At 43.3% G+C, this 24,342-nt stretch overlaps 1 protein-coding gene across 3 annotated transcripts in view; it reads right to left on the bottom strand.

The window, feature by feature from the left end:
- The window catches only part of LOC147631417 (uncharacterized), a 65,967-nt gene extending 49,903 nt beyond the window's left edge, over nucleotides 1-16,064 (bottom strand). For 2 of the 3 annotated variants that reach the window (XM_086809816.1, XM_086809818.1), the window contains exons 1-2: nucleotides 15,948-16,064; nucleotides 14,331-14,448 (exon numbers count right to left, since the gene is read on the bottom strand). In XM_086809816.1, coding sequence (XP_086665942.1) covers nucleotides 14,331-14,448; nucleotides 15,948-16,002 — 173 coding nt within the window. In that variant the 5' untranslated portion in view covers nucleotides 16,003-16,064. The remainder of the gene's footprint in view (nucleotides 1-14,330; nucleotides 14,449-15,947) is intronic. The other variant, XM_086809817.1, reaches the window with a different exon arrangement.
- Nucleotides 16,065-24,342: the final 8,278 nt, after the last annotated feature.

Here is a 24,342-nt window from a genome sequence, read left to right as displayed (position 1 = left end):
CCGCCTCCTCCCCCTCAGGCTGTAGCTCCTCCTCTACCTCCTCAAGATGCTCCTGAGCTGCAGGATCCTGCTGTGCCATCTCCCATTCGGTGAAGTGATCCGCCTTCCCTGTTGTTGTCGCACATAGCATGCGCAAGTTAGCGCTCACAAAAACCAAATCACTTGCCCTTTGCACTTCAAGGCGGTTCCTCTTCTTAGAGGCAATGTGACTGTAAACGCTCCAAAGTTGCTCCAAGCAACTAGAGCTCACAGCCTGGCTAAGGATGCGAATAGCCAAGCGCTGCAACTCCGGCCCATCTGATCCGTAATCCTCCCACCAAAGAGGAGACCCAATCTTGAGGCGGTCAAGCTGTGCATCTAAACATCCAAAAGATCCCTGCCGCGTCCTGTACTGAGATAGCTGGTCTCTGATCTTCCGCCTGATGGTAGGGTGACGGGTCGGGCTCTAAGCGCTCCAAAATGATCCGCCATCCCCTGCTTACTTCCTTGTCGGCCTCTTGCTTTCTGCCCTGGAACTCTGGATCAACCACAAAGGCAGCCGTATGAAGAGGGGAGTAGTAGGAGTTCCACCTGGACTCACATAATGAGTGGATCTCCTCAAACTCGGCCCTGTCTGGCACAAGCTGCTGGAGTGACTCGATCATGCGATCCATGGCCTCATAGACCTTGCCGGTACATGGTTCACGGCCGTCAATGACTCGTAGAAGGTGAACAATAGGCTTGACCAAGGCGTCGAGTGTCTTCACCTTCTCCCACCAAGCAGCATCGTCGGCACGATCTCGGCACGTTCTCCCCGTTGCCGATTTTGACTACGGCATGGCAGAAAATTCATCACTAAGGAAAAGCCCTCTTAGGGCTCCGCCACATGTAGACAAGCGGCCTAGCATGAGGAAGTTGTATGCAAACCTTGTCTCAGAATACTTGAGGAGGGAAAGAGTGCTCCTTTTAGAGAACTCATGTGGACATGCCTTTGGTGGTTGAGGACAAAGGATATAAGCTGGTTAGCCTCCTCAATGGTGGGTGCAATCCATGGCAAGGCACCTATGTCCTTGAGGAGGTTGTTGAGACAATGGGCCATGCAAAAAGAAACTGTGATGGATGGATACATTGACTCAATAATGGTCCCGGCTGCCCTATTTGACGCCTCTCCATCCGCCATCATGCCGACCACAAGCTCCGGCCCAATGACCTCGATCGTGGACGCCCATTCCGCGGCAAGCACATCCACGGTCTTCCCAGTGCCACTAGTGCCACTCGCATCATGTGACTCGATGAAGTACACGTTGCCCCTTGAGTAGGCCACCACTCCATGGATGGAGCGCTTGCGCATGTCACTCCATCCGTCTACAATGAGAGAGACTCCGTTAGTCTCCCATGTTGCCTTTGTATCCGCCGCCGCATGCTCAACGGCCAACTTCTCCCTATCAAGCAAAGTGGTGCGAATCTTTTCCGATGAAGGTGGCACATAAGAGGGGCCATATTCCCCGATCTTTGTGGCCATCTCACGGAAGTAAGGAGACCTATTTCAAGTAAGGAAAACCATGTAGCATGTTAGCTTTTTTTGGCAATATGACAAATGCTTTGAAGCATGAGACATTAAAAAAAAAAAGAGTGAAGAGAATTGAGTCTCGACTCTCACCGTGCCGCTTGAAACGCAATGTGGTCGTGGTAGAAGAACCTAGCCACCGACCTATCCACCTCATCCTTCAATTTTGGGTTCCAATTCTCGTTAAGAGTGGATTGACGGCGGATGGAAATGGAGGCACCCGATGTGGATGGAGTGGACTTGAATGGTTGAGAGCTTGAAGCAAGATTTGGGTTCCTCTCCACCTCCATTCGCGTCGGTTGCTCTCGTGCTCTCACCACATCATGAGGATCAACGGCGCCCTCTCTTTGCCGCCTCGGCCGCCTCATGAACCTTGAGCTTCTCAAGAAGCTCCGCTTGCTTCTCAGGAGTAATGCGTGCGCAAAATTGCACTTGATGACCGGCCTCGTGCAAAAAGTGAGCTCGCACTTTGCTGGCGCCGCCACTTCTCTTGTAGGAACAAAGCTTGCAATTCCATGCCCTTGAACCACCGCCCACTCCACGACTAGTGTAGTGGACCTCATCCCACCATGACCATGTGTGCACCGCCGGCCTCCTTCGTGAAGAGCCCGCAACGGAAGATGTGGCGGTGGCGCCTTCACCTTGAGATGCCATGAATGATGATAGTGTGAGAGAGAGGGAAGAAGGGTGCAATAGAGAGTTGCAAGTTGCCGCTTGAAGTCTCAAGAGGGATGGATCATGGAACTTGGAGAGAGAGAGAGAGAGAGAGAGAGAGATGGCTTGGAAGTTGGCACAATGTAGATAGTATAGAGAGAGAGAGAGGGCTAACTTGCCACTTGGGCCTTGAGGCTTGGACAATGGAACTTGGAACTTTGGAAGCTTGAGGCTTGAGCAATGAGGCTTGAAGCTTCAAACTTGAGTGTGGAGAAAAGTCCTAAAGTGTGCCTTCTTTTATAGCTGGATTTCTGCCCGTTTCTGGCCGTTTTTTGCCCGTTTCTGACCGTTGGAGGCGTCCCCTCACCGCGTCCCCTGCCCGTCCCACGTTTCGGGAACATATCCCCAGGACGGGCTTCTGCGTCCCCTGCGCGTCCCCCCCGTCCCCGGCCGTCCCCGCATCCCGCGTCCCTAAGGGCCGTCCCCGCGTCCCCGTGTGACTCTGAACCAATGCCCGCAACATTTATGAGTCTGATGAATGATCTTTTTCGCCCTTTTCTGGACAAGTTCGTTATTATCTATCTTGACGATATCCTGGTGTTCAGTCGTAATATGGAAGAACACAAGGCACATCTTAAGATCGTTTTCAACGTGCTTCGTGACAATGCTCTTTACATTAATCCAGGCAAAAGTGAATTCTTCAAAACATCCTTGGAGTACCTCGGACATGTTATTTTAGCAGACGGTATTTCTGTGGATCCAAAGAAAATACAAGTTATTGTCAATTGGCCAACTCCCACAAACATCCATGATGTTCATTCTTTCTTGGGACTTGCCAACTTCTTTCACACAAAGGTTCATCGATTTTCAAAAATAGCTGCTCCTCTCACAGAACTTTTAGAGTCCACTCCTACATTCAAGTGGACTGAAGCCGCAACACAAGCTTTTGAAAGTTTAAAGACAGCTTTGACCACAACTCTTGTCATGGCTATTCATGACCCTACTCTCCCTTTTGATGTTTACACGGATGCTTCCGATATTGCCACTGGTGCCATCTTAATGCAACAAGGACGTGCTATTGCATTTGACAGTCATAAGCACTCTACGATTCAAGTAAGATACCCAGTATATGACAAGGAATTTTCGGCTATTGTTCATGCCTATCGTGCATGGAAACATTATCTCCTTGGTGCGGAACCAATGGTAAAAACAGATCATCATTCTTTGAAATACATCTTCACGCAACCAGTTATGAATGCTAGGCCAGCACGTTGGGTCGAATTCTTAGCCAATTTTCATATAACAATTGAGTATGTTCCTGGTCTTACTAATGTGGTTGCGGATGCTCTCAGTCGTATGCCGCGAGCTTCGGTCTTGGCTATTTCTACAGTTGAAATGGATATATCTCAAAGTTTCAAGGATCGTGGTTTTGGAAATGCATTTCGATTCTCAATTCTCAGAATGCAACTCCTTCCGAATTGAAGATTTATGAAGCATATACATTAGTCGATGGTTTACTATATTATCAGGACCGTATTTGTGTACCTCATGATACTCATGTTCAAAGAGTCTTGGTAAAAGAACATCACGAGATTACTTATGCTGCACCTACATACTATTGGCCTCAAATGAAGCAAGATGTTATCAAGTTTGCCAGTAGATCACAGCATGAGCATCAACATGTCTTTCGTGCCAACTAGCTTTCTTCAACCACTTCCAGTTCCCAATGAACGCTGGTAAAGTATTAGTCTCGATTTTATCACTTCATTGCCACGTTCTTCTAAAGGCAATACACAGATTCTTGTGGTGGTTGACACATTTTCTAAGATGGCACATTTCATTCCGTGCAAGAAAAAATATTGTTCATACAGTATATCTTCAAACCTCCTGGGTTGCCAAAATCTATAGTTTGTGATCGAGATCCAAAGTTTACAGGACATTTTTGGACTTCGATATTCAAGTCTCTTGGTATGAATTTACTCTTTAGCTCTGCTTATCATCCACAGACAGATGGACAAACGAAACGAGTTAATCAAATTCTAGAAGAAATGCTGCGTCATTCTATTCAGTCTCGATTAGCTTCATGGGAAGAATATTTACCTTTGGTTGGATTTGCTTATAATAATTCTTATCATTCAGCTATTGGAACGACACCTTTTCAAGCAGCTTCTGGCCATACTCCCCTTGTTCCTGCCAACTTTGTTCTTCAACATAAAGTGGCTTTAGCAAACCAACTCATTCAAGAGATGCAAGATATTCTCTTACAGATTAAGGATAAGATGGTCAGCGTACAAGAGCAATATCAATGCACAACTAATAAGCATCATCGTCGCATTGAATTTCAAGAAGGAGACTTGGTATTATTGTATATTGCCCCTCATCGATACAAGACAATGAAATCAGTCTTTCCAAAGCTTCGTCCAAGATATTATGGACCCTTTCCTATTTTTAAGAAGAACTCATCTCTCAGTTATAAGTTGGAATTACCGCCTTCTTGGGGTAAAATTCATCCAACTTTCCATATTTCTTGGCTCAAGAAGTTTGTGGACGGTGATTTTCCAGTTTTAGATGTTTTGGATTATGTTCCAGAAATCGAAGATGAACACATACTCTTAATTCCAGAGACAATTCTTGATGTCAGACAGAAAGAAACACGACATGAGCTCACTACAGAATTTTTGGTTAAATGGAGAGATCTTGATGATTCTGACTCTACTTGGCAAAGTGATGAAAACTTACAAGAATACCCAAAACTTCTTCGGGAATTCTTTCAAAGACAACCACCTCTTCTTAGCCGGAGTCTTATTTTAAGTGGGAGGGAATGTCACAATTGTGACTAACTCTCTTAATCTCTCCCTAATTACTCCTTAATCTCTCATTAACTGTAAAGACACCTGTGAAGGGTCACACCCTTGCACATGGGTCACTATCAAAGGACATACCTATTCATTAGAGACACACCCCTAAGTCCTAAGGACATAACCATTGGTTCAAGAGCCCCACCCCTTCACACGGATATGCCTCTTCAATTGTACCTTTTCGGCCTCTATTTAAAAAAGGCCCCCGTCTCAATGCAATCACTCGGTCTTTTCCTACAACATTTGTCTTATGTTCATTAATCAAGTCTTAATCATGTTAATTAAGCTAAAAAAGCTTTACACCTTCGCTCAGCCTCCCTTGCCGGCTCAACTAAGAGTTGAACTGCCGCCACCTAATTCCGCTAGCTGACCGGGCGGCTCTAGTGCGGGGAGGTCCACCGCCGCCCAACCAATGGGCGGAGCTGCAAGCACGGTAGGCGATGCCCCACCCACTTTGTGGCTTACGTGGCAACGACCTCGATTCCTTGTTTTTTTGGGGTCTTCTCTTTGTCGCCATCATCGTTCCATCCAACTTGTCGTCACCATCCGTCCATCTCATGTCGAAGTGCCACGCCTCGCCAACGGCTCCTTCACATTCGTCTCGTCGCCATCATCGTGGCTATTCTGTGTCCTCACCGTCACATTGTCATCAGCACTCATGCCACAAAAGCTCCCCGTTGTCGCCGCTACTATGCCTTCCTAGCTAAGCTACCCGTCATCGCCTTTGCCGTCGTCACAGCTGAGTTGCCATCTCTGTTCGCCATCCCTGTGCCTATCCGACCTGCTATTGTACATTCCCGACTTGATCGTCGTCGTCTCCACGTCTAGACTTTGAATCTAGTCATTTCATGATCCTTCAACAGGTGCAACAATACACAGTGACAACTTTTGGGGCTTCTGTGAATTACATGCTTCAGTTCAAAATTCAAGGTGCAAGACTTAGTAAAATTTGGGGCTTTTCTGGAATTCGTGCTTAATTGCACAATTAGAGCTACAAGGTACACATAATTTTGGGACTTTTGTGATTTATGTCCAATTGGCATAAATTGAGCCCATTGGTGCATAAAAATTAGGGGCTTTTCGCGTTTATGTGCAACTGGCATATCATGCAACCCATTGGTCCACAAAAATTTGAGGCTTCTCGTTCTAGAGACCTTGTTTGTATATTTATGCAGTGAATGTGTACAAAGCAAGGGATTTGCATTGCAGGTGTCATCAATACACTCCAAACAGTTATTGCAGCCTTGTATTTGGCGCAAAAAGTTTGCTCACGAAATTGTGATTGCTTGGCATAGCACTCCAGTGCGTTAGGATTTTGCCAATGGGTGTTTTTTACAGCACACTTGGTTGCAAGTGTTTGCATATCTCTTAGCAAAAAGATTTCAGCATTATGGCTAGGAATGAAGTTGATATATTCGGATTTTGTCCCAAGCAGACAAACTAGAAAGCAGTAATTACTTCCTATGGAGTTTCATGGTCCAAAACCTTCTTGTGGCCAAAGCCTTATACATTTATGTATCAGGGGATGATGTACCACCTATAGACATAGCACCTAACACACTGGGCCGTGGTGCTCAACAAGCTACAGCACCTGTTCCTCCCATGCAAGAGCAGAAGAGATGGGATACTCGTGATGCCCAAGTGATGGCTTTGATTGCTTTGTCAATAAAGCGATCAATTATGCCCGCATACCAGGTCTTGCAGAACCTCGCGGCAAGCTTGGGATGTATTGGAGACCATGTACCAGGCTAAGAATGAGGCCAAAGTTGCCTTTCTTAAACGAGAGTTGGAATATGTTTCAATGGAAGATAGGGGCAGCATGGCTAATCATCTTACGAAGATACAAGATCTTCGAGAGCAGTTGCTTAACATTGATGTGGTCATTCTTGAAAAGGAGTTGGCCTCCAGGACACTATCATCACTACCACGGTCTCACTTGAATTTCCACACATTGCTCACTTTGTCTATGTAGGGAAACCTGAAACCAATCTTGTTTGAAGAGCTGGTTGATTTGTTGCTACAAGAGGACAGAATCGGAAGAACAAATCTTCCATTATGCGTAGCAATGATGGGGCTTTTGTTGCCCGAGGCAAGGGCACAAGAAAAGCCAAAAGCAATTTTCAGCCAAGGGCTGATTTGGGACAACCTTCACAAAAGGCTAAGAATGATGCATGCAAGCCCAAAAAAAAGGACAAATGTCACTAGTGCAAAAAGCCGGGTCACTGTAAACCGGCCTTCAGAAACCAAAGGGCGGTGGAACAAACACTCGCACATAAAACACTTCAACGCCATTGAGGACCTAGAAAAGGAAAACAAACAGGGGGAGCTAGAGTGCTCCTGCAAAAAGTACACGGACACCGATTGGCCCCAAATCGCAGTGGCGCCCCTTGCGGTATTTCTTTAATTGATTTTAAGAGCTTTGATTACAATATAAGGCTGGAAACTCAGCCGTCCCAGTAGAACTCCTGAAGCCTGCAAAGAACCTGCATCTGGCTTCTTGTCCACACGGCATCCACAAACAAGTCCAGCCATTGTTCATATCAAAAGACTCTCACACATTGAGCCTGCATACAGAAGCTTTCTCCCATGATCAAGGCTGCCACAACCATCCATAGCCTCTCACACTATGAACAGCATCACACCCTGACCAACCAGTGCTTCTGCATCACAACACAGACTCCCAAACTGTCTCTCAAAAGAGAACTCGCATCACAGCACAGCATACCATGCAGTCGACACACCTGTACAAACCCTCTCTACCTTCCAAGGGTACTATCCATCTCTGTCATGGATTCCCTGTCCCCTGTCCTATCAGTAGCAAGGCTGTACCAAGCATGTGTCCATTCCTGTACCTTCTGCCTGCATGTGACCTATCTCCTGGAGAAACCCAAAAACATGTCTCTTCGCCAACAACGGCATACATCTAGTTACCTGTTCCCTCATGAAACATCTGGCAACATAATGATGCCCATAACTGTAGGTCCCACTGTTTCTTTCTAGCAAGAGAGAACAATCTGCTCCATGAGCACGCAGCCATGCGAGCTTGCATCACTCCCATGCCAAGAAACATCATCAAGTGACCTGTACTTGCAGCCAAAAACCCAAGTACAAAGCTGAATTTGCTACCACACAAAAACAGCTCGTAAACTGTCCCAAAACAGTCCCGAATCAAAGCATAGAAAGCTGAAAGTCTCATCAGTTGAACGCCATCGTCATGATGTCTATGTTCATGAATATCCAGCCCTTGTTCACTCTTATGCTGTCCTTGAATGTACAGATCTGAAAAACAGTCCCGTACCCGTCTGTACCACCTCGGGATACGTGCCAGGAGTTGTACTTGCACAATCAGCCTGCTGTCCTGATTCTGGTCGCCTGAATCTGTGTAACCAGGCCTGTCCAGCACCTGTCAGCACCTCTGCAGCAACTGTACTTGCTGTACCTTGCTGCCCGTACACTGTACGGCAGCCGTACAATATGTACTTGCTGAAAAACCAACTGTACAGCCTGTACAGGTCTTCTGCGCAGCCAAACCAGCAGAGAAGAAGCCTCACAACCCTGCGCTCCTCTGTCCACAGCAAAACCAGCAGTCGTACAGCACTGTACGGCTGCTGTACGGCCTGTTACAGCTCACAGCCCACAGAAAAACAGCAAAAAACTGGTCTTTTGCAGCCGCCTAGAGCTTCTATGCTTTTCCACGCTAGAGAACCATGCACATGAAGGCTCCTCCACTTTTGCTCCACGACTCCCAAAAAGCTAGAGAGAGAGGGAGGAGAGAGAAACACTTACTCCAAAAGTGGCCCTCTTCCCAAATTAATCCCTAGGGCCCCAAACTTTAATAAGTTCCCTAGGGCCACTAAGGCCTAGGGGCAAACTTTAATAAACATTAAAGTTTAATGTTTCTAGTTCCCCCCTTCACACCTAGGGATGTCCACACATCTTAAACTCTGTCCGGGCACCCCCCATGTGAATCATAAAATATTCTGACTGTGCAACCACCATGCCCACACTTGTACTGTTCCATTTTCACAGGGCCATGACATACCCCCCTCTTGAAAAATGGCAAGCGTCCTCGATTGCATTCTGGTGATGCATCAAAATATCCAAAGATACCCCATATGGCAAAAACAATGGCCTTCCAATGCATCTGGATGATAAAATAATCATCCTGCACAATAAGCCACACTGTCCTCTTGCTTGTTCCTTCAGAACCTACAGCAAAAGTCTAAAACCAAATGGAAACACGTTAACTGTGTTAGCCAAAAACAAAACCATGCATCATTCTACATATGACACACATATGCATGACACACATATGCATTCGCAAACAATATGGTTCTCAAAATGCTCTACCTACTCCAAAGTAACAGTCTAAGGGCTGCTCGCAAGCCTTACGCCCATGGGCATCCCGCAGGACCCACGACTGAAGGTAAAACATGAGCATATGCAAGCACTCAATGCATCCAAACACTACATCTACCAAGTACTTTCCCACATATGTCTCATGGCCATCCCGCAGGAGTCACACCCATGAACATAATAAAGCACTTGATATATCATACCAACATACATGCAGCACTCAACACAATGCAGAGTATTTCCCAATGTATTCTCAATGATACCAGGATCCAATGGCACCAGAATACAAAAATACCTCTACCTCAAAAAGTGTATGCATACATGCACAAATAGAGTTCGATCCATATTTCCATGAACTAAACCAACTCTAGGACTGCTCGCAAGACTTATGTCCTCCATAGAGTTATCCATAGTTGCAGTTAGAGTTCCAGGTGCGCGCGACTGTGAACCTTACTCAACCACCATCTCCTGTGACTAGTACACAATATCATAGAAGTCCCATAAGCAGATGTACTGTCAGCCTCAGTACCTTCGGGTGAATACAAAGATGTCTGTAACAACAAGGGAGCGGAGGTGCTACCCCCCTCTTGAGCATCAGGCAATGCTCCAGACCTATGCTCTGCTGAACCTGAATGAGCCGTAACAAGAGTCGACTCCAACTCATAGGCATCAAGATAAAGCTGCAACTCCTGAGGTGAATCTGCTAAGTCACCCTCCTCCATCCACTTCGCATCCATCAGTGAACCTCCTCCATCCACTTCGTATCCATCAGTGAACAGCTCTTGAACTTCACAGGATAGCGATGGGAAACTTTACCCTGTACCTTTCTTTCCTCATATGCCAATATCTGCTCGGGAATAAGAACCTCGTCAAGTTCCTCCACTTCCATCTGAGCCTCATCTGATACATCCTCAGGCACCCAAAACCTGCTTGCACTCCACCCAAGTGGTAAGCACAAGTCCTCGATGAAGCATAGTAGATCACCACTGCTAAACATAGAAAGAAACTGTCTTCCGAACCCATGAAGCCTCTATGAAGATACCACCGGTGACAAACTGTCGAAAGCCATAGCCTTCAACGCATCTCCTGCACCATAACACTTCAACTGCTTCTTGTTCCTGGCCGACTACTTCTTGTCCTTGGTGTCTTTTCTCCTGAGCTTCATCTTCAGCTCTTGCTCTTCACCTCATATAGGCAAAGACACAAAATCCTGTATTGTGTCCTGCACTTCCTTTTCACTTTCCTCATGTTGAAGCTTTTGACGTGACTCTCATGAGACAACCACGAGCTCGCCCCCTTAGGAAAGTTGGCGATTGTCCCGACCAAAGCAACCACGGACTCGCCTCCTTAAGAAAGTCGACGATGTGTCCCGGCAAACGGAACCTTGTAAACCGGCCTTCAGAAACCAAAGGGCGGTGGAACAAACACTCGCACATAAAACACTTCAACGCCATTGAGGACCTAGAAAAGGAAAACAAACAGGGGGAGCTAGAGTGCTCCTGCAAAAAGTACACGGACACCGATTGGCCCCAAATCGCAGTGGCGCCCCTTGCGGTATTTCTTTAATTGATTTTAAGAGCTTTGATTACAATATAAGGCTGGAAACTCAGCCGTCCCAGTAGAACTCCTGAAGCCTGCAAAGAACCTGCATCTGGCTTCTTGTCCACACGGCATCCACAAACAAGTCCAGCCATTGTTCATATCAAAAGACTCTCACACATTGAGCCTGCATACAGAAGCTTTCTCCCATGATCAAGGCTGCCACAACCATCCATAGCCTCTCACACTATGAACAGCATCACACCCTGACCAACCAGTGCTTCTGGTCACAACACAGACTCCCAAACTGTCTCTCAAAAGAGAACTCGCATCACAGCACAGCATACCATACAGTCGACACACCTGTACAAACCCTCTCTACCTTCCAAGGGTACTATCCATCTCTATCATGGATTCCCTGTCCCCTGTCCTATCAGTAGCAAGGCTGTACCAAGCATGTGTCCATTCCTGTACCTTCTGCCTGCATGTGACCTATCTCCTGGAGAAACCCAAAAACATGTCTCTTCGCCAACAACGGCATACATCTAGTTACCTGTTCCCTCATGAAACATCTGGCAACATAATGATGCCCATAACTGTAGGTCCCACTGTTTCTTTCTAGCAAGAGAGAACAATCTGCTCCATGAGCACGCAGCCATGCGAGCTTGCATCACTCCCATGCCAAGAAACATCATCAAGTGACCTGTACTTGCAGCCAAAAACCCAAGTACAAAGCTGAATTTGCTACCACACAAAAACAGCTCGTAAACTGTCCCAAAACAGTCCCGAATCAAAGCATAGAAAGCTGAAAGTCTCATCAGTTGAACGCCATCGTCATGATGTCTATGTTCATGAATATCCAACCCTTGTTCACTCTTATGCTGTCCTTGAATGTACAGATCTGAAAAACAGCCCCGTACCCGTCTGTACCACCTCGGGATACGTGCCAGGAGTTGTACTTGCACAATCAGCCTGCTGTCCTGATTCTGGTCGCCTGAATCTGTGTAACCAGGCCTGTCCAGCACCTGTCAGCACCTCTGCAGCAACTGTACTTGCTGTACCTTGCTGCCCGTACACTGTACGGCAGCCGTACAATATGTACTTGCTGAAAAACCAACTGTACAGCCTGTACAGGTCTTCTGCGCAGCCAAACCAGCAGAGAAGAAGCCTCACAACCCTGCGCTCCTCTGTCCACAGCAAAACCAGCAATCGTACAGCACTGTACGGCTGCTGTACGGCCTGTTACAGCTCACAGCCCACAGAAAAACAGCAACAAACTGGTCGTTTGCAGCCGCCTTGAGCTTCTATGCTTTTCCACGCTAGAGAACCATGCGCATGAAGGCTCCTCCACTTTTGCTCCACGACTCCCAAAAAGCTAGAGAGAGAGGGAGGAGAGAGAAACACTTACTCCAAAAGTGGCCCTCTTCCCAAATTAATCCCTAGGGCCCCAAACTTTAATAAGTTCCCTAGGGCCACTAAGGCCTAGGGGCAAACTTTAATAAACATTAAAGTTTAATGTTTCTAGTTCCCCCCTTCACACCTAGGGATGTCCACACATCTTAAACTCTGTCCGGGCACCCCCCATGTGAATCATAAAATATTCTGACTGTGCAACCACCATGCCCACACTTGTACTGTTCCATTTTCACAGGGCCATGACAGTCACTATGTAAATGAGTGCAAAAAGCGGCTTGCAAAGAAAAAGAAAAAGGAAAGCCGCATGATTGTAGATTCTTCTTCACCACCTGCAGTGAAAGATGATGCGTCGGTAAATCATGTGCAGGATGAGTGTACTTTTCTTGTTTGCAGTTATGATGTATCATTAGAGCATATGTCTCTTAGTCAATGAAAGACTTGACACATGGTACTTTGACAATGGTGCTTCTAAACACATAACCTCACAAAGGAATTTGTTTAAGAAGGTTATGGCTGCCCCTGAGAGCAAACGGGTAACATGTACAAACAATTCTTCTTATCCAGTCAAGGAAGTTGATGAGGTTATCCTCACAACAGTAAGGTGGCACAGTCTTACGTCTTCCAAATGTCCTATATGTGCCTAGAATTAAGAAGAATTTAATGTATGTCTCCTCTTTTGCTAAAAGAGAATATGCAGTGAACTTTGAGGACAATAGGTGCACAGTCAGGCTATGCATTAGTCACATCTGGCACATTGTACCACGGGTTATACTAGCTTAATAGGTTTGAAACGAGAGAGCATGATGCTCATGTGGTTTCTACTCTAGCACCTGCCATGTAAGAGGCAAAATTGTGGCTACCAGGTTTGGGCATGTGAATTATGGCAGTCTCATGCTATTGCAAAAGCATCAAATGGTGCAAGACATGCATCGTGTAGAGCTGCCATCAAAACACGTATATGAAGGGTGCATATTGGGTAAAATGCACAAAAATGCATTCCCAAAAGATGAATCAACAAGGGCTGTCCGAAAATTATAGCTTGTGCACAGCGATGTGTGTGGTCCTATGTGGACACCATCAATTGGGAAGCATATATACTTTGTAACCTATATCGATGACTACTCTAGATTTGCAATGGTACCATGGATATACCAAGCCATGCAAACCTGAAGAATAAGTATAAAGAAAACATCCAACACTAGTGTATGTACATGTTATCAGCAAATGATCATATGTCGAGTGAGATATGCATGATCAGCTAATCATAATACGCGCCTCTGCTAGAACTACTCTGATGGGGCGAAGGGAATGTCAAGCCTTTGTGATGGGAACATGTCATTTAGGTGGAGAATCTCTTGGATCTATCTCCATTGGATGGAGGGTTGTGGTGCTCTTGATAGAGGACATATATATATATACCTAGATGAATCCAGGAACATGCCCAAATTCACCTTTAGGAACGTGCATGTTATATACTCATGGTAGTCAACCCACAAGACTATATAACTATCAACTCCATTATGCATAGTATGGACTAGGTACTACGACATTCCCACTAACGTCATCAGTGCCCAAAAATATGTACATGTATGTATGTTACATTATTTATGTATGTATGCATGCATGCAAGTATGTATGTGTGCACACCGCGTGTTTGTGTGTGTGCGTGTGTGTGTGTGTGTAAATGTATGTGTATGTATACACGCACGCACACACACACAATGTCTGTGTGTGTGTGTGTGTGTGTGTTCTCTTGTGAAACATTTCTTCATAGTAGGCCAAAATGGCCCCTTCACATCCCAACTCCTCGCCAAGCCTTGGGCACTATGTATCCATGTTTGAAAACATTGAAAAACCCTCACCAAAATAGATTATGTCAATATACTACTCCACATGTAATCTTAAGGATTTGCTTCACAATTGTGTTAGAAATTATGCAATGGAGGTGAAACACAACATACTTTGCCACAAACTGCATTACAAGCTCATGTCTTTCTTCTTTCTTTTTGCGCGTCTTTGCATGTGATGTTTCAGCACTATATGCTCTTAAAGACCCAACACAAGTCCCATGTGTACCTGCTGCACAACCAACAAATCAAACTTTTAATTTTTAAATAAACACCCATGTGAGCACTTTTGAATAATTTATGTATGCAAGCCTCTCTCTCTCTCTCTCTCTCTCTCTCTCTCTCTCTCTCTCACACACACACACACGTGCGCGCGCGTATTATTGTATGCATAATATCATAGGACACTATACGACATATTAGACACTGTAGGCATGAATATGTAAGACCTAATACTGTACTGTAAGATGTATTATTGTGAGACACTCGATACTCTATTTGCAAAGTTTTAGATTAATGACAATAAGCAAAAAGTAGTTGTATTAATAACGAAATCCAAAGGTTCTCGCAGTTTCGTCAACAGCCGTGCATGCACCATCAATATCATCAACATCATGATGCATAAATTGTCAATATTGCCATACATGCACCATTGATTCCATCATCGCATCATACACACCATGGGCTACTTTGCAAGTTTGCTTAAGTTGGGAATTAGCCGAATCCATATGAGAATACATGCCATAAAACTTCTAAAACATGTGCCCCAACCTTTTTTTCCCTTTTTTTTTCCAGTTGGCCCTAGGCCCAAGATCCTCCCATAAATACCGTTATTCACTACCTGTATGGACTTTTTTTGGGCGATGCTGCCGAGAAGGGTTTTGAACCCAGGACCTCCTCGTCCTAGACAAACACCTTCGCCACTTGGGCTATCACCTCATTGGTGCCCTAACCTCTTTTCACTTGAGATATACAAGAAAAAGGTATACTATCCATTAAATTCAACACAACCTTCTCCACACAAGAGCCAAACATTTTGCATGGAAAAGACTAGACACTAATTTGTCTTATTCAAAAAACAGTAAAATTGGGCAAAGGGCTAATAGAAAAACAGACTTTGCGCCGAGCATAAATCCACGCCAAGTGCTTTTGACATGTTCAGATGTACCACTATTTGTCAGTCTTCCTCCAACACACTCTGTGAAAAAAGGATCTAAGTCCATGCAAAATAATGCATACATTGATATGGAAGACTGCATACATTTGCACGTTTTGATTCTGAGACTTGAATGCCCCTGTATAGAATTTCTTTTTGATGGGCAGCCCTGCTCTTCGAAAATGCTCAAATCAAACCTTTTCTACTCTGCAGGGCCATTTATTGACATGATTTCATTTTACAGGTTATTTGAAACCAAAACAAGGCTATAGCCGTGCCTCTCTAAAAGGAGTGGCATTGTAATTCAGTACAATCTCTCGCAATACTCTTGGGGTACGACGACCGACAAAATGTAAGCCTTTCCCTACCTCAATACCCCTCACCTCTGGCCCAGTCATTGACGCGTGAGCTCATGAGAGCCTAGAGGTTCTTAAGGCTGTGGCAGCTTAGTTACAGTAAAACTAAGGTAAACTATACTGCATTGACAAGATGACTTTTTGGCGAACTTAAAGCAATCACCATGCCCTTTTATCGAAACCCACAAAGCAGAGAAGAATGGGCATTCAAATGATTACCTGCTCTTTGGAAGATATGCTGACCCCGCCGACAACAATGTCGCAGAGACTGCATTGTTGTTGCTGCTTGTGTCTAGTGTAGTTGGGTTTTGGGGGTTTGAAAACCCAAGTATATACGTATGTATGTATGTATGTATGCCTTGGGACCATGGGCATGGCCAATAATAAGTGTGTGAAAAGGGGCCATAGTATATAAGTGAATATGCTTTTCTTTATCATAATTAACAAGAAATAATCATTTTTACTTTGCTAATGAGCTTTTCATACCCTAGCCTTGTGGTACTCCAAGCATGAGTACAAAGATGTGGTACTCCATCTTAATTGAGTGCATCACCTTCTTGCAGTGTGGTATTAGAGTTCTTATTTTGATCCATTTTCTGTATTTTCTTGAATTTTTTGTTTCTCCCTCTTCTTGCACATGAAGAAATCTTGATCGAATGGCCTGATTCTCTACTTATTGGCTATCTAGGGATTAAGACGCTTGACATTAGGCAACATTTGCTTACTTTGCACCTTCCAAAAACCCTAAAAATGGGCAGTGGTTCTCCTACAGCCTTGCAGCAATGAAAATCATGGACCTCCATGCTTGTAAAGTCTCGAATGGTGAGAATACCTATCATTGATGCATAATATGGCTTCTCTAGCTGCTTATGCAATGTTGAAAGCAAGCTATTATTAGCACATCTACCTCCCTCCTACAAGTCAACAGAAGCAAAAACGTGGGATTTTTAAAGACGGAAGGGTGCCTATCATCTTTTTAATTTTGGTATCAGTGCATGCTTTTAGCACATTTAAAGTTTCCTTTATGGTAGGATCAAGAACCTCAATCTTTGGATTAGCTTAGTTTAGTATTAATATATTTAATTCACGAAAGCTAACAAATATCGTGGGAAGTTGCCGATCCACCGAGCTCGAGCTATGCTCAACAGCATCGCTTGTGGATAGCCACTTATCGTCGCAATCCTCCCGCACTCGTTGTCACACCAAGGCGACTCCTAATCTTATGGGTGGTGCAACCGCTCTCACGAAGATCATGTAAGATCTCTACGGAAGCCGATAGTGGTGATAGCCTAATCACTCAAGCAAGAGGGAGAGAAGAAGAGAGGGAAGCAAAAGAGAACGAGCGATTAGCACTAATCACACCTAAACCGTAACCCTAAGCATACCACACATGCTAGATTAGAGTTGCAAGAGAGAGAGAGAGAGAGAGAGAGAGAGAGAGAGAGAGAGCACTAATCACACCTAAACCGTAACCCTAAGCATACCACACATGCTAGATTAGAGTTGCAAGAGAGAGAGAGAGAGAGAGAGAGAGAGAGAGAGAGAGAGAGAGAGAGAGCACTCCACTTCTATTACATAAATGGGAGAATGCGTTACAAACAAGAGAAATTGGCTTTTATAGTTCCAAGCCTTTTCCCACAAGGCCGCTCGAGAGTAAGTGACCCAAGGCACCCGAAACATAATTACAAGGCTTTTCTTTATGGTTTGGCCAATTAGCTGAGATCCTCTTGTTTGTCCTTTGAAGCTCAAGACTTGGAAGTGTCTTTAGGGCGTTTGCCTAATCAAATGACGGGATTTACAGTATAGTACGGGCGCCCATTTTACGGACATAGTTGTTGTAGAAACATGTTAACCACATGTGGCTAACATACTCCCCTTCCTAAAATCGATCGCATCTTGTGATCAGTGAAGAAATTGTCAAGGCATGCTAGGGAGTATCGCACTTGGTTGGTCCTCTTGTCTCTCTAGAAATGAGAGGAGGTGGGGGGGTTAGTAAGATGGAAAGAAGTTAGTCGAGTACTCGTCGCGCGAAGATTAAGTATCCATCTAGTTGTATGGACTCTTATGAATTTTGCTTTCTTGTATCTTCCCAATAGTACTCTTTATTTTGTTTTGTTGTTTTCTTGTTTGTCACCTTTGCAGCTTTAACATCCTTGAGAGGAGGTAGAGTACTTAAATGAGTAGACTAGTAATGACCAGTATCCAAGTGGTAGGTTGTGGTGTTAATGAAGGGTTAGTAAAACAACAGTGTTAGTAAGTAAGTGCAAGGTGGGGGTGCTGGAGGGACAAGGAGGTAACTCGTATGGAAACTACTTGCGCTCTGAGATACTTTATTCAATGGCGATATACATGTAGCAATATTATCTCGAGAAAGACACCTGAATGGGAAGGTTGGCTCCCTTGGGTGTAGATCTTTTGGTGGTCGGTGTTCTCTCTTTCTATTTTGGTGCTTTATCTTCTTCTGTCATTGTGGCTCATGTGACTGAGATCCTGTTTGGATTGAGTGGTAGTTGACAACGAGGATCCACAGGTATACCAGCTTTCGACTATGGAAGTAAACAGTTATTTGGTCGAAGCGGGGGTGATCAAGAAGATTAACACTCAAGAGGTGGTCTCCCTACGGGTGCACCTATGGTGTGCACCATTGGTTTAGGGTCCATGTGAGGCACATGAAAAGGAAGATGATGTGTTATGGGTGCCTTAGGGATGTTGGAGCACATGGGCTCCATGGCTTAATAATGGACCAAGTATAGATCTTTCTATACTTGGTTTAGGGTCCATGTGAGGCACATGAAAAGGAAGATGATGTGTCATGGGTGCCTTAGGGATGTTATGGCTTAATAATGGACCAAGTATAGATCTTTCTATGATCAATGGGATTTTCGATGAGAGGCAATGGTTGGAATGGAAACATGGGCACTATAGACGGTCGTGGTGGCTCTATGTGCGAGTGGGGGGTTGGGGGCGGTGCCACCATTAATACATGAAACTCGAGATGAGATGAGGTTAATGTTACAAATGGGCTTTGGGTTGTCATTGGCGTGGTGACCAAGTATGTGGAATCGCTTTCTCACATATTGTCATCGAGAAAGATCACCCATTTTGCAGGCTTGATCAAAGGATAAGGGGTCCTTCACAAACAGATGGTCGTGAGGCTTTGGATTGTGTAAACCCAAGAGGAAACGGTCCATTAATTGCTTGTCACTCAATCTTTCCCTTTCTTTGTAACGCGAATCGAGGTACTTAATGTGTGAAATGTAGCTGCGTAAGGTTTCCTTTGGCTTTTGTTGAAGGTGGAATAATTGGATAACATGCCTCCATTTGGACTCGTATGGTGCAAATCCAAGAGTGAAGGCCTCTCTCACTGCTTTGAAAGTGCCTTTGTGCCGAGGGTCTAAGGATTGGAACCATTGCACCACCTTGCCTTCAAGGCTTAGTCCAAAGATATGGACCTTTGTTGCATCATCAAAAATTTGATTGGAACCATTGCACCACCTTGCCTTCAAGGCTTAGTCCAAAGATATGGACCTTTGTTGCATCATCAAAAATTTCAAATACCTAACAGATTTAGTTAAAGATCTCAAGGTGGGATAGGGGTCTCTAACGCCGTGGAATTTCGGCATGAGTTTAAAGATTTTCACCCATATTGGTTGTGTATGTGATGTTCATGGGTGGAATTGTTGTGCCACTTCCCTTCCTATAGCTTGTGCTAAGCTCAAACATCAATTTGGGAATCAAGGGGAGGTGGTAAGGGGGTGTCGGGTGAGAATAGATCCGTGGTTATAAGAGGAAGCATGTGTGTGTGCTCGGGCCTCAATTCACATCTCATTCACGTCTTGGTGCATGTACAGAGGTGCACCACTAGATGAGGGCTTTGTATAAACCGTTTTGCCCTCACGGCCAAATGTGCTTGGCATGTTAACCACATGTGAATGCACCATGGACGGGGCACCGTCCAATGGAATGGGGACACTTGGGGCATGCAACCATGATTGAAAGGTGTCCATGGTGTGCATTCACGCTTAAAAAAGCTTCAACGGTGTTTGCCCGAATAAAAAATATAAGCTTTTGCTCTCTTTTTCTTTGCACGTGAATGGCCCCTAAGGTCGTTTTAGGTGTTTCGTGTGTATAAAAACCACCCTAGTGGATCAGGGAGGTAGACCTTAAGTACCTTTGCAGATTTAAATTTTTTGAAAAAAAATGAACTTTTTTTAGGAAGGTACGGCTATACGCTTAGGTAGGTATGGTCGTACGCTTAGGTTAGGTAGGTATGGGTGTACTCTTATGAGTACATTTTTTTGAGATTTTTTTCACAAATAAGCAATGTTTAAGATCATAAATCTACTTAAATCATAGCAAATGTCCACAATAGCAAAACTGAGATAATGTCCATAATGTTTGAAGTTGTAATAGCAAAAGGAGCTTCTTAGTCATAATAAACAAAGGCAAGAAACCTAGATTTATCATAACAAATGTCTGCAATAGTGAAACCGAGATAATGTCTATAATGTTCGAAGCTTAAGTGTAAGAGGAGCTTCTGAACCTAAATAAACAAATACAAGAATCAAAACATAAAATGATGTTCCAAACAAGAAGACATCAATGGTATTCTAGGTTGTTTGGCTTTGTTCTAAATCTGCATAAGAAATATGTATGTTAGTTAGACAAAAATATATTTCAATGCACATTAGTGGGAATAACTTTACTTAAGCTTGTAAATACTTATGACCTTAGCAGAGTAGAGTTCTAGTAGGCACTCGTAAATGCGCTCATTCTTCTTTAACAATATCACACTGCGATTCATATATGCTGCTGCAAGACCAAGTGTCACAGTTCTAGAGAACAAATCCACAACAGTTTCCTCAGGCTTGCTGAACAATGAAACAATATACATGTAGAACTTTTGGCCTCTCTGGCAACCACCTCTCCAAGAAGTGCCCTTTCTTTTGACTAAATCTTCAGGAGGAACTCTTGTGATTCAATAAATTATTATTCAAAATCAAACTACATGACGAACATAAAGATACTGATAACTAAGTATATACATGTTGAAATGAATTCAAAATTAAACAAATTCTTGACAGAAACAAAGATAATTGAAACTAAATACATACATATCATGAATGAATTCATGCTCCACATCAAGTTCCTCTCCAAGGTTCAAGTCTTCAACTTGATGAGTATGAATTGAGAATACATTTTTGGTGAAGAAGAGCGTACAAATGCAGATAAGATAAGGCATGCCACTTGTGTTACACATTTATTAAGATAATGAAAATAAAGTATAATATGAAATTAGCTTCTATGTAGACTTCTATGCAGTAAGGTTACCTTTGTTGCCATTAGTCCCTTTTTTCTTCCTACCGATGGTGTACTTTTCACAACCTAGCGATGCACCACTACAAAACCTTGAATTGAGGCACAATGCTATCACTATAGATCATGAGTTCGGGACAACCAAGGTGGATATTGGACGAGATTATCTAGTCAAGCACAACAAGATGCATTTAGGTGTTCCTCTTCATAATTTGGATTATGTATACCATGAAATCACTTTAATATTGTAGCCTCCTCCATTGTGTATAGGCATGCAAAGAAGTGAGCATCAGAGAGATAAAAGTCGGCAAATTTAAAGGCCGAGGTATATAGATTATCATCAACCCTATTCCAAGATGGAATCTTATTTATGGATCAACCCTCTATAACAATGTCAGATGGGAAGTCACCAAATATTAGCTCAACACAAGGATCCACCATCTCTCCCTTTCACCTTGCCTTTAGTACAAATTATATTTAACGCTTCCTTAATTCCACTCATGATGGTGGAGGGTTGTTTCCAATTCTCAACATCCAAAGCAAGATCTACAATGCTTGCATTAAAGGAAAATATAATTCCTGTCACAATTTTAAATGTTAGCATGGCTAGCTCAAGTGGAGATCTTCATTGTGATATGTATGGTGAGTCAACTCACCTTTTGGTTCCAAAATGTCTATTGGTGGATCTCCAACGTTCTCACTTTCATCTCCACCAATGCTACTACTCCCTGCTTGTGTTACTTGCCTCTTGCTTGCCTATAAGGCCTATTCTACAAGTTGTCTTCCTAGGTTCACAATTGGCGTGAGTAATGTGGCTATTGTCGATGTAGTAGACTAGGCATGGGATGTAATGGGAGTATTCTAAACGTATAATACACATGTTACATCATGTAATTGTATTATAACACATGAAAGACAAACGATTCTCACTTACCTCATCTGTAATCTCAAGCTATGCTTATAGAAGTAATACAGACTTATGTTGTTGATATAGATGCATCTCTTCATCTGGTGCTATATTTTTTTCCATGTCCAACCACCATGGAAAATCATCTCTCTCAATACTAGAAATAGCATGTGTATAGGTGTAACAAGAATAAGAAAAAGTTACAGTGGACTATGGTATTACAAGCACTCATACGATAAATACTTACACTTCCTAATTGCAAGCCTTCATACATATATGATGGTGTATCATTGCAAGCCCATATGGTTTCTAGGCGGAGGTATGCTCTCAAGTGAACCCACAATCACAAGCTTAAGAAGCCACTTGCTTATTACATAAGCCGATTTCAACAGGTGTCATTAATGATTAATTTAAGAGGCCAAGAAGTATATAGGAAGCAGTTCACCCGTAAATAACACGTTGTGTAGCCTTGTGAAGATTGGGTTGATGCTCGATGTCATTGTTGAATCTAATGCTTCCTTGATGAGTCTTGAAAGCCTTTTTAAAGTACTTTCCTCAATTTCATGACATACTTTGTGTATACATTGTCATTAGGAAGCCTCACTCTATTTGCATTACGTATGTCATGTAGCAAAGATACCCCCAATTCAGAAATTTGAAGCCAATAAACAAACATGTGCAACCAATCTCGTATCTTCCTCTTGTCATTAGGTAAGTACTCCAAGGTGCGTACAAGATATTAGGAATTGTCAAGCATCCCCACAAGAAAGGATTTGTCTTCATCTTTAATGTAAGCAACATCAATCATGTTCAATTTCTCCTCTATGGCAATGTGTTCACTTGGCTCATACCAAGGCAAAGAAAGGACAACAAGCTAATAACACTCACCATTGTGAAGATCTACAAGCCTCGCGCATACTTTCATGCTTTTCCTCTATACAACACGTCCGCCTCTCTTATGACCTTTTGTTTGGCCTCATCATCCATGTCCTTTGTCTTTTAATCCACTTTTTGTTCCATTTCATCCTTTGACAGAAAACATAATATAATAAAACAAGAACAATTAATGTAAGTTCATATTTTCACTTTGCAAATGGAAGACATATATGTAATCTAACATTTTTAGAAATGCAAGTTACGAGTAGGAAATTACCTTGAAAACAAGTTGTGTGAGTATTCGAATTGGAATCTTGTACCAACCCTTTTTTCCTCTTGCATCAACTATCTTGCTCAATTGTGCTTCAATCCATTTCTTATCTTCTTCATCAAATTTAGCAATAAGAGTAGTAAGGTCTGATTCCCCAAGTTTCCTAATCTGAAAAAGATTATCTCCAAATGTGTTAGGAACATACCTAAACTCATTGATCCTACCACACAAGACAACATTTCAATTAACAACCCAAAATGCACATTCGCCAATTAGATGAGAGAATAAATAAGTTCAATTGAGAGATACTTGTTCAATCGGGTAAGAGAAAACAAGAGTTCCCCAACAACATAACTCTCAAATGAAAGAAAATAAAAAACAACACTAAAGTGCATCGATAAATCATTTTGATATTCTGCAGCATTAAGAACATAATAATAAATAAGTAAAAGGAAAATTTAACCATCGACATAAACAATAATAATATAATACTCACCTCTTTTGATACAATCTATGAATTCTTTGTGGCGATTGTTTCCATCAAAGTATGTGGATCATTTTGCCCCTAAGGTACCCACTTTGCATTTATGTTCAAGAGTTGCTTAAACCTATCATTCATAGTCTTCCATGCACTCCAAGACTCTCTCCTCTCATTTGTCATCAGGGGTGTCTCGTCCCCCTCTAAATCAAGGATGGAAATAATGAGGACCCCTTATTTTCCAAGTAACCACCCATCTTCATAAAAGACCTTGATAGAGTTTTCTCTGTTGAATGAGCCTACATAGAGAGATTTTTGGAGGTGGTGTCGTAAAATTCACCCTAATTCTCTCTAGGAACCTTGAGGTGTACTAGTTTTCAAGAGCTTACCAAATATCTCTAGCTTCCTCTTACTCGCACTTTTTGGCACATTTGTCTCCTGTGCACTTTCTTATTGAGCACTTGATTCTTCAACAGATTCCCCTCCTTCCTCATTTTCCATTTCAATACCTTTTACAGTCTCTTCTTCATCCCCCTCATCATTACCTTCTTCACTCCCTCCTTCATGAGCTTCATCATCCCCTTCAATATTATCTCCTTCCTCTTCTTTTTCTTCTTCCCTATCCCCTCCCCCTTCTCTCTTACCTCTGTGTTCCCTTTCTTACCTTCTTTGTCACATGGCCAGGGCGGGAATAATCTAAGACCAAGCATTCTTGTAGTGCAAGCATGCTTATGGTGCGTATTTCTTTATATGGGTTCTTGTGGTG

Source organism: Cibotium barometz, chromosome 15 (genome assembly GCF_041138505.1).
Source record: "Cibotium barometz isolate CiBa-2024 chromosome 15, ASM4113850v1, whole genome shotgun sequence".
Taxonomy (NCBI): domain Eukaryota; kingdom Viridiplantae; phylum Streptophyta; class Polypodiopsida; order Cyatheales; family Cibotiaceae; genus Cibotium; species Cibotium barometz.
This window is presented reverse-complemented; position numbering and strand designations above follow the sequence as displayed.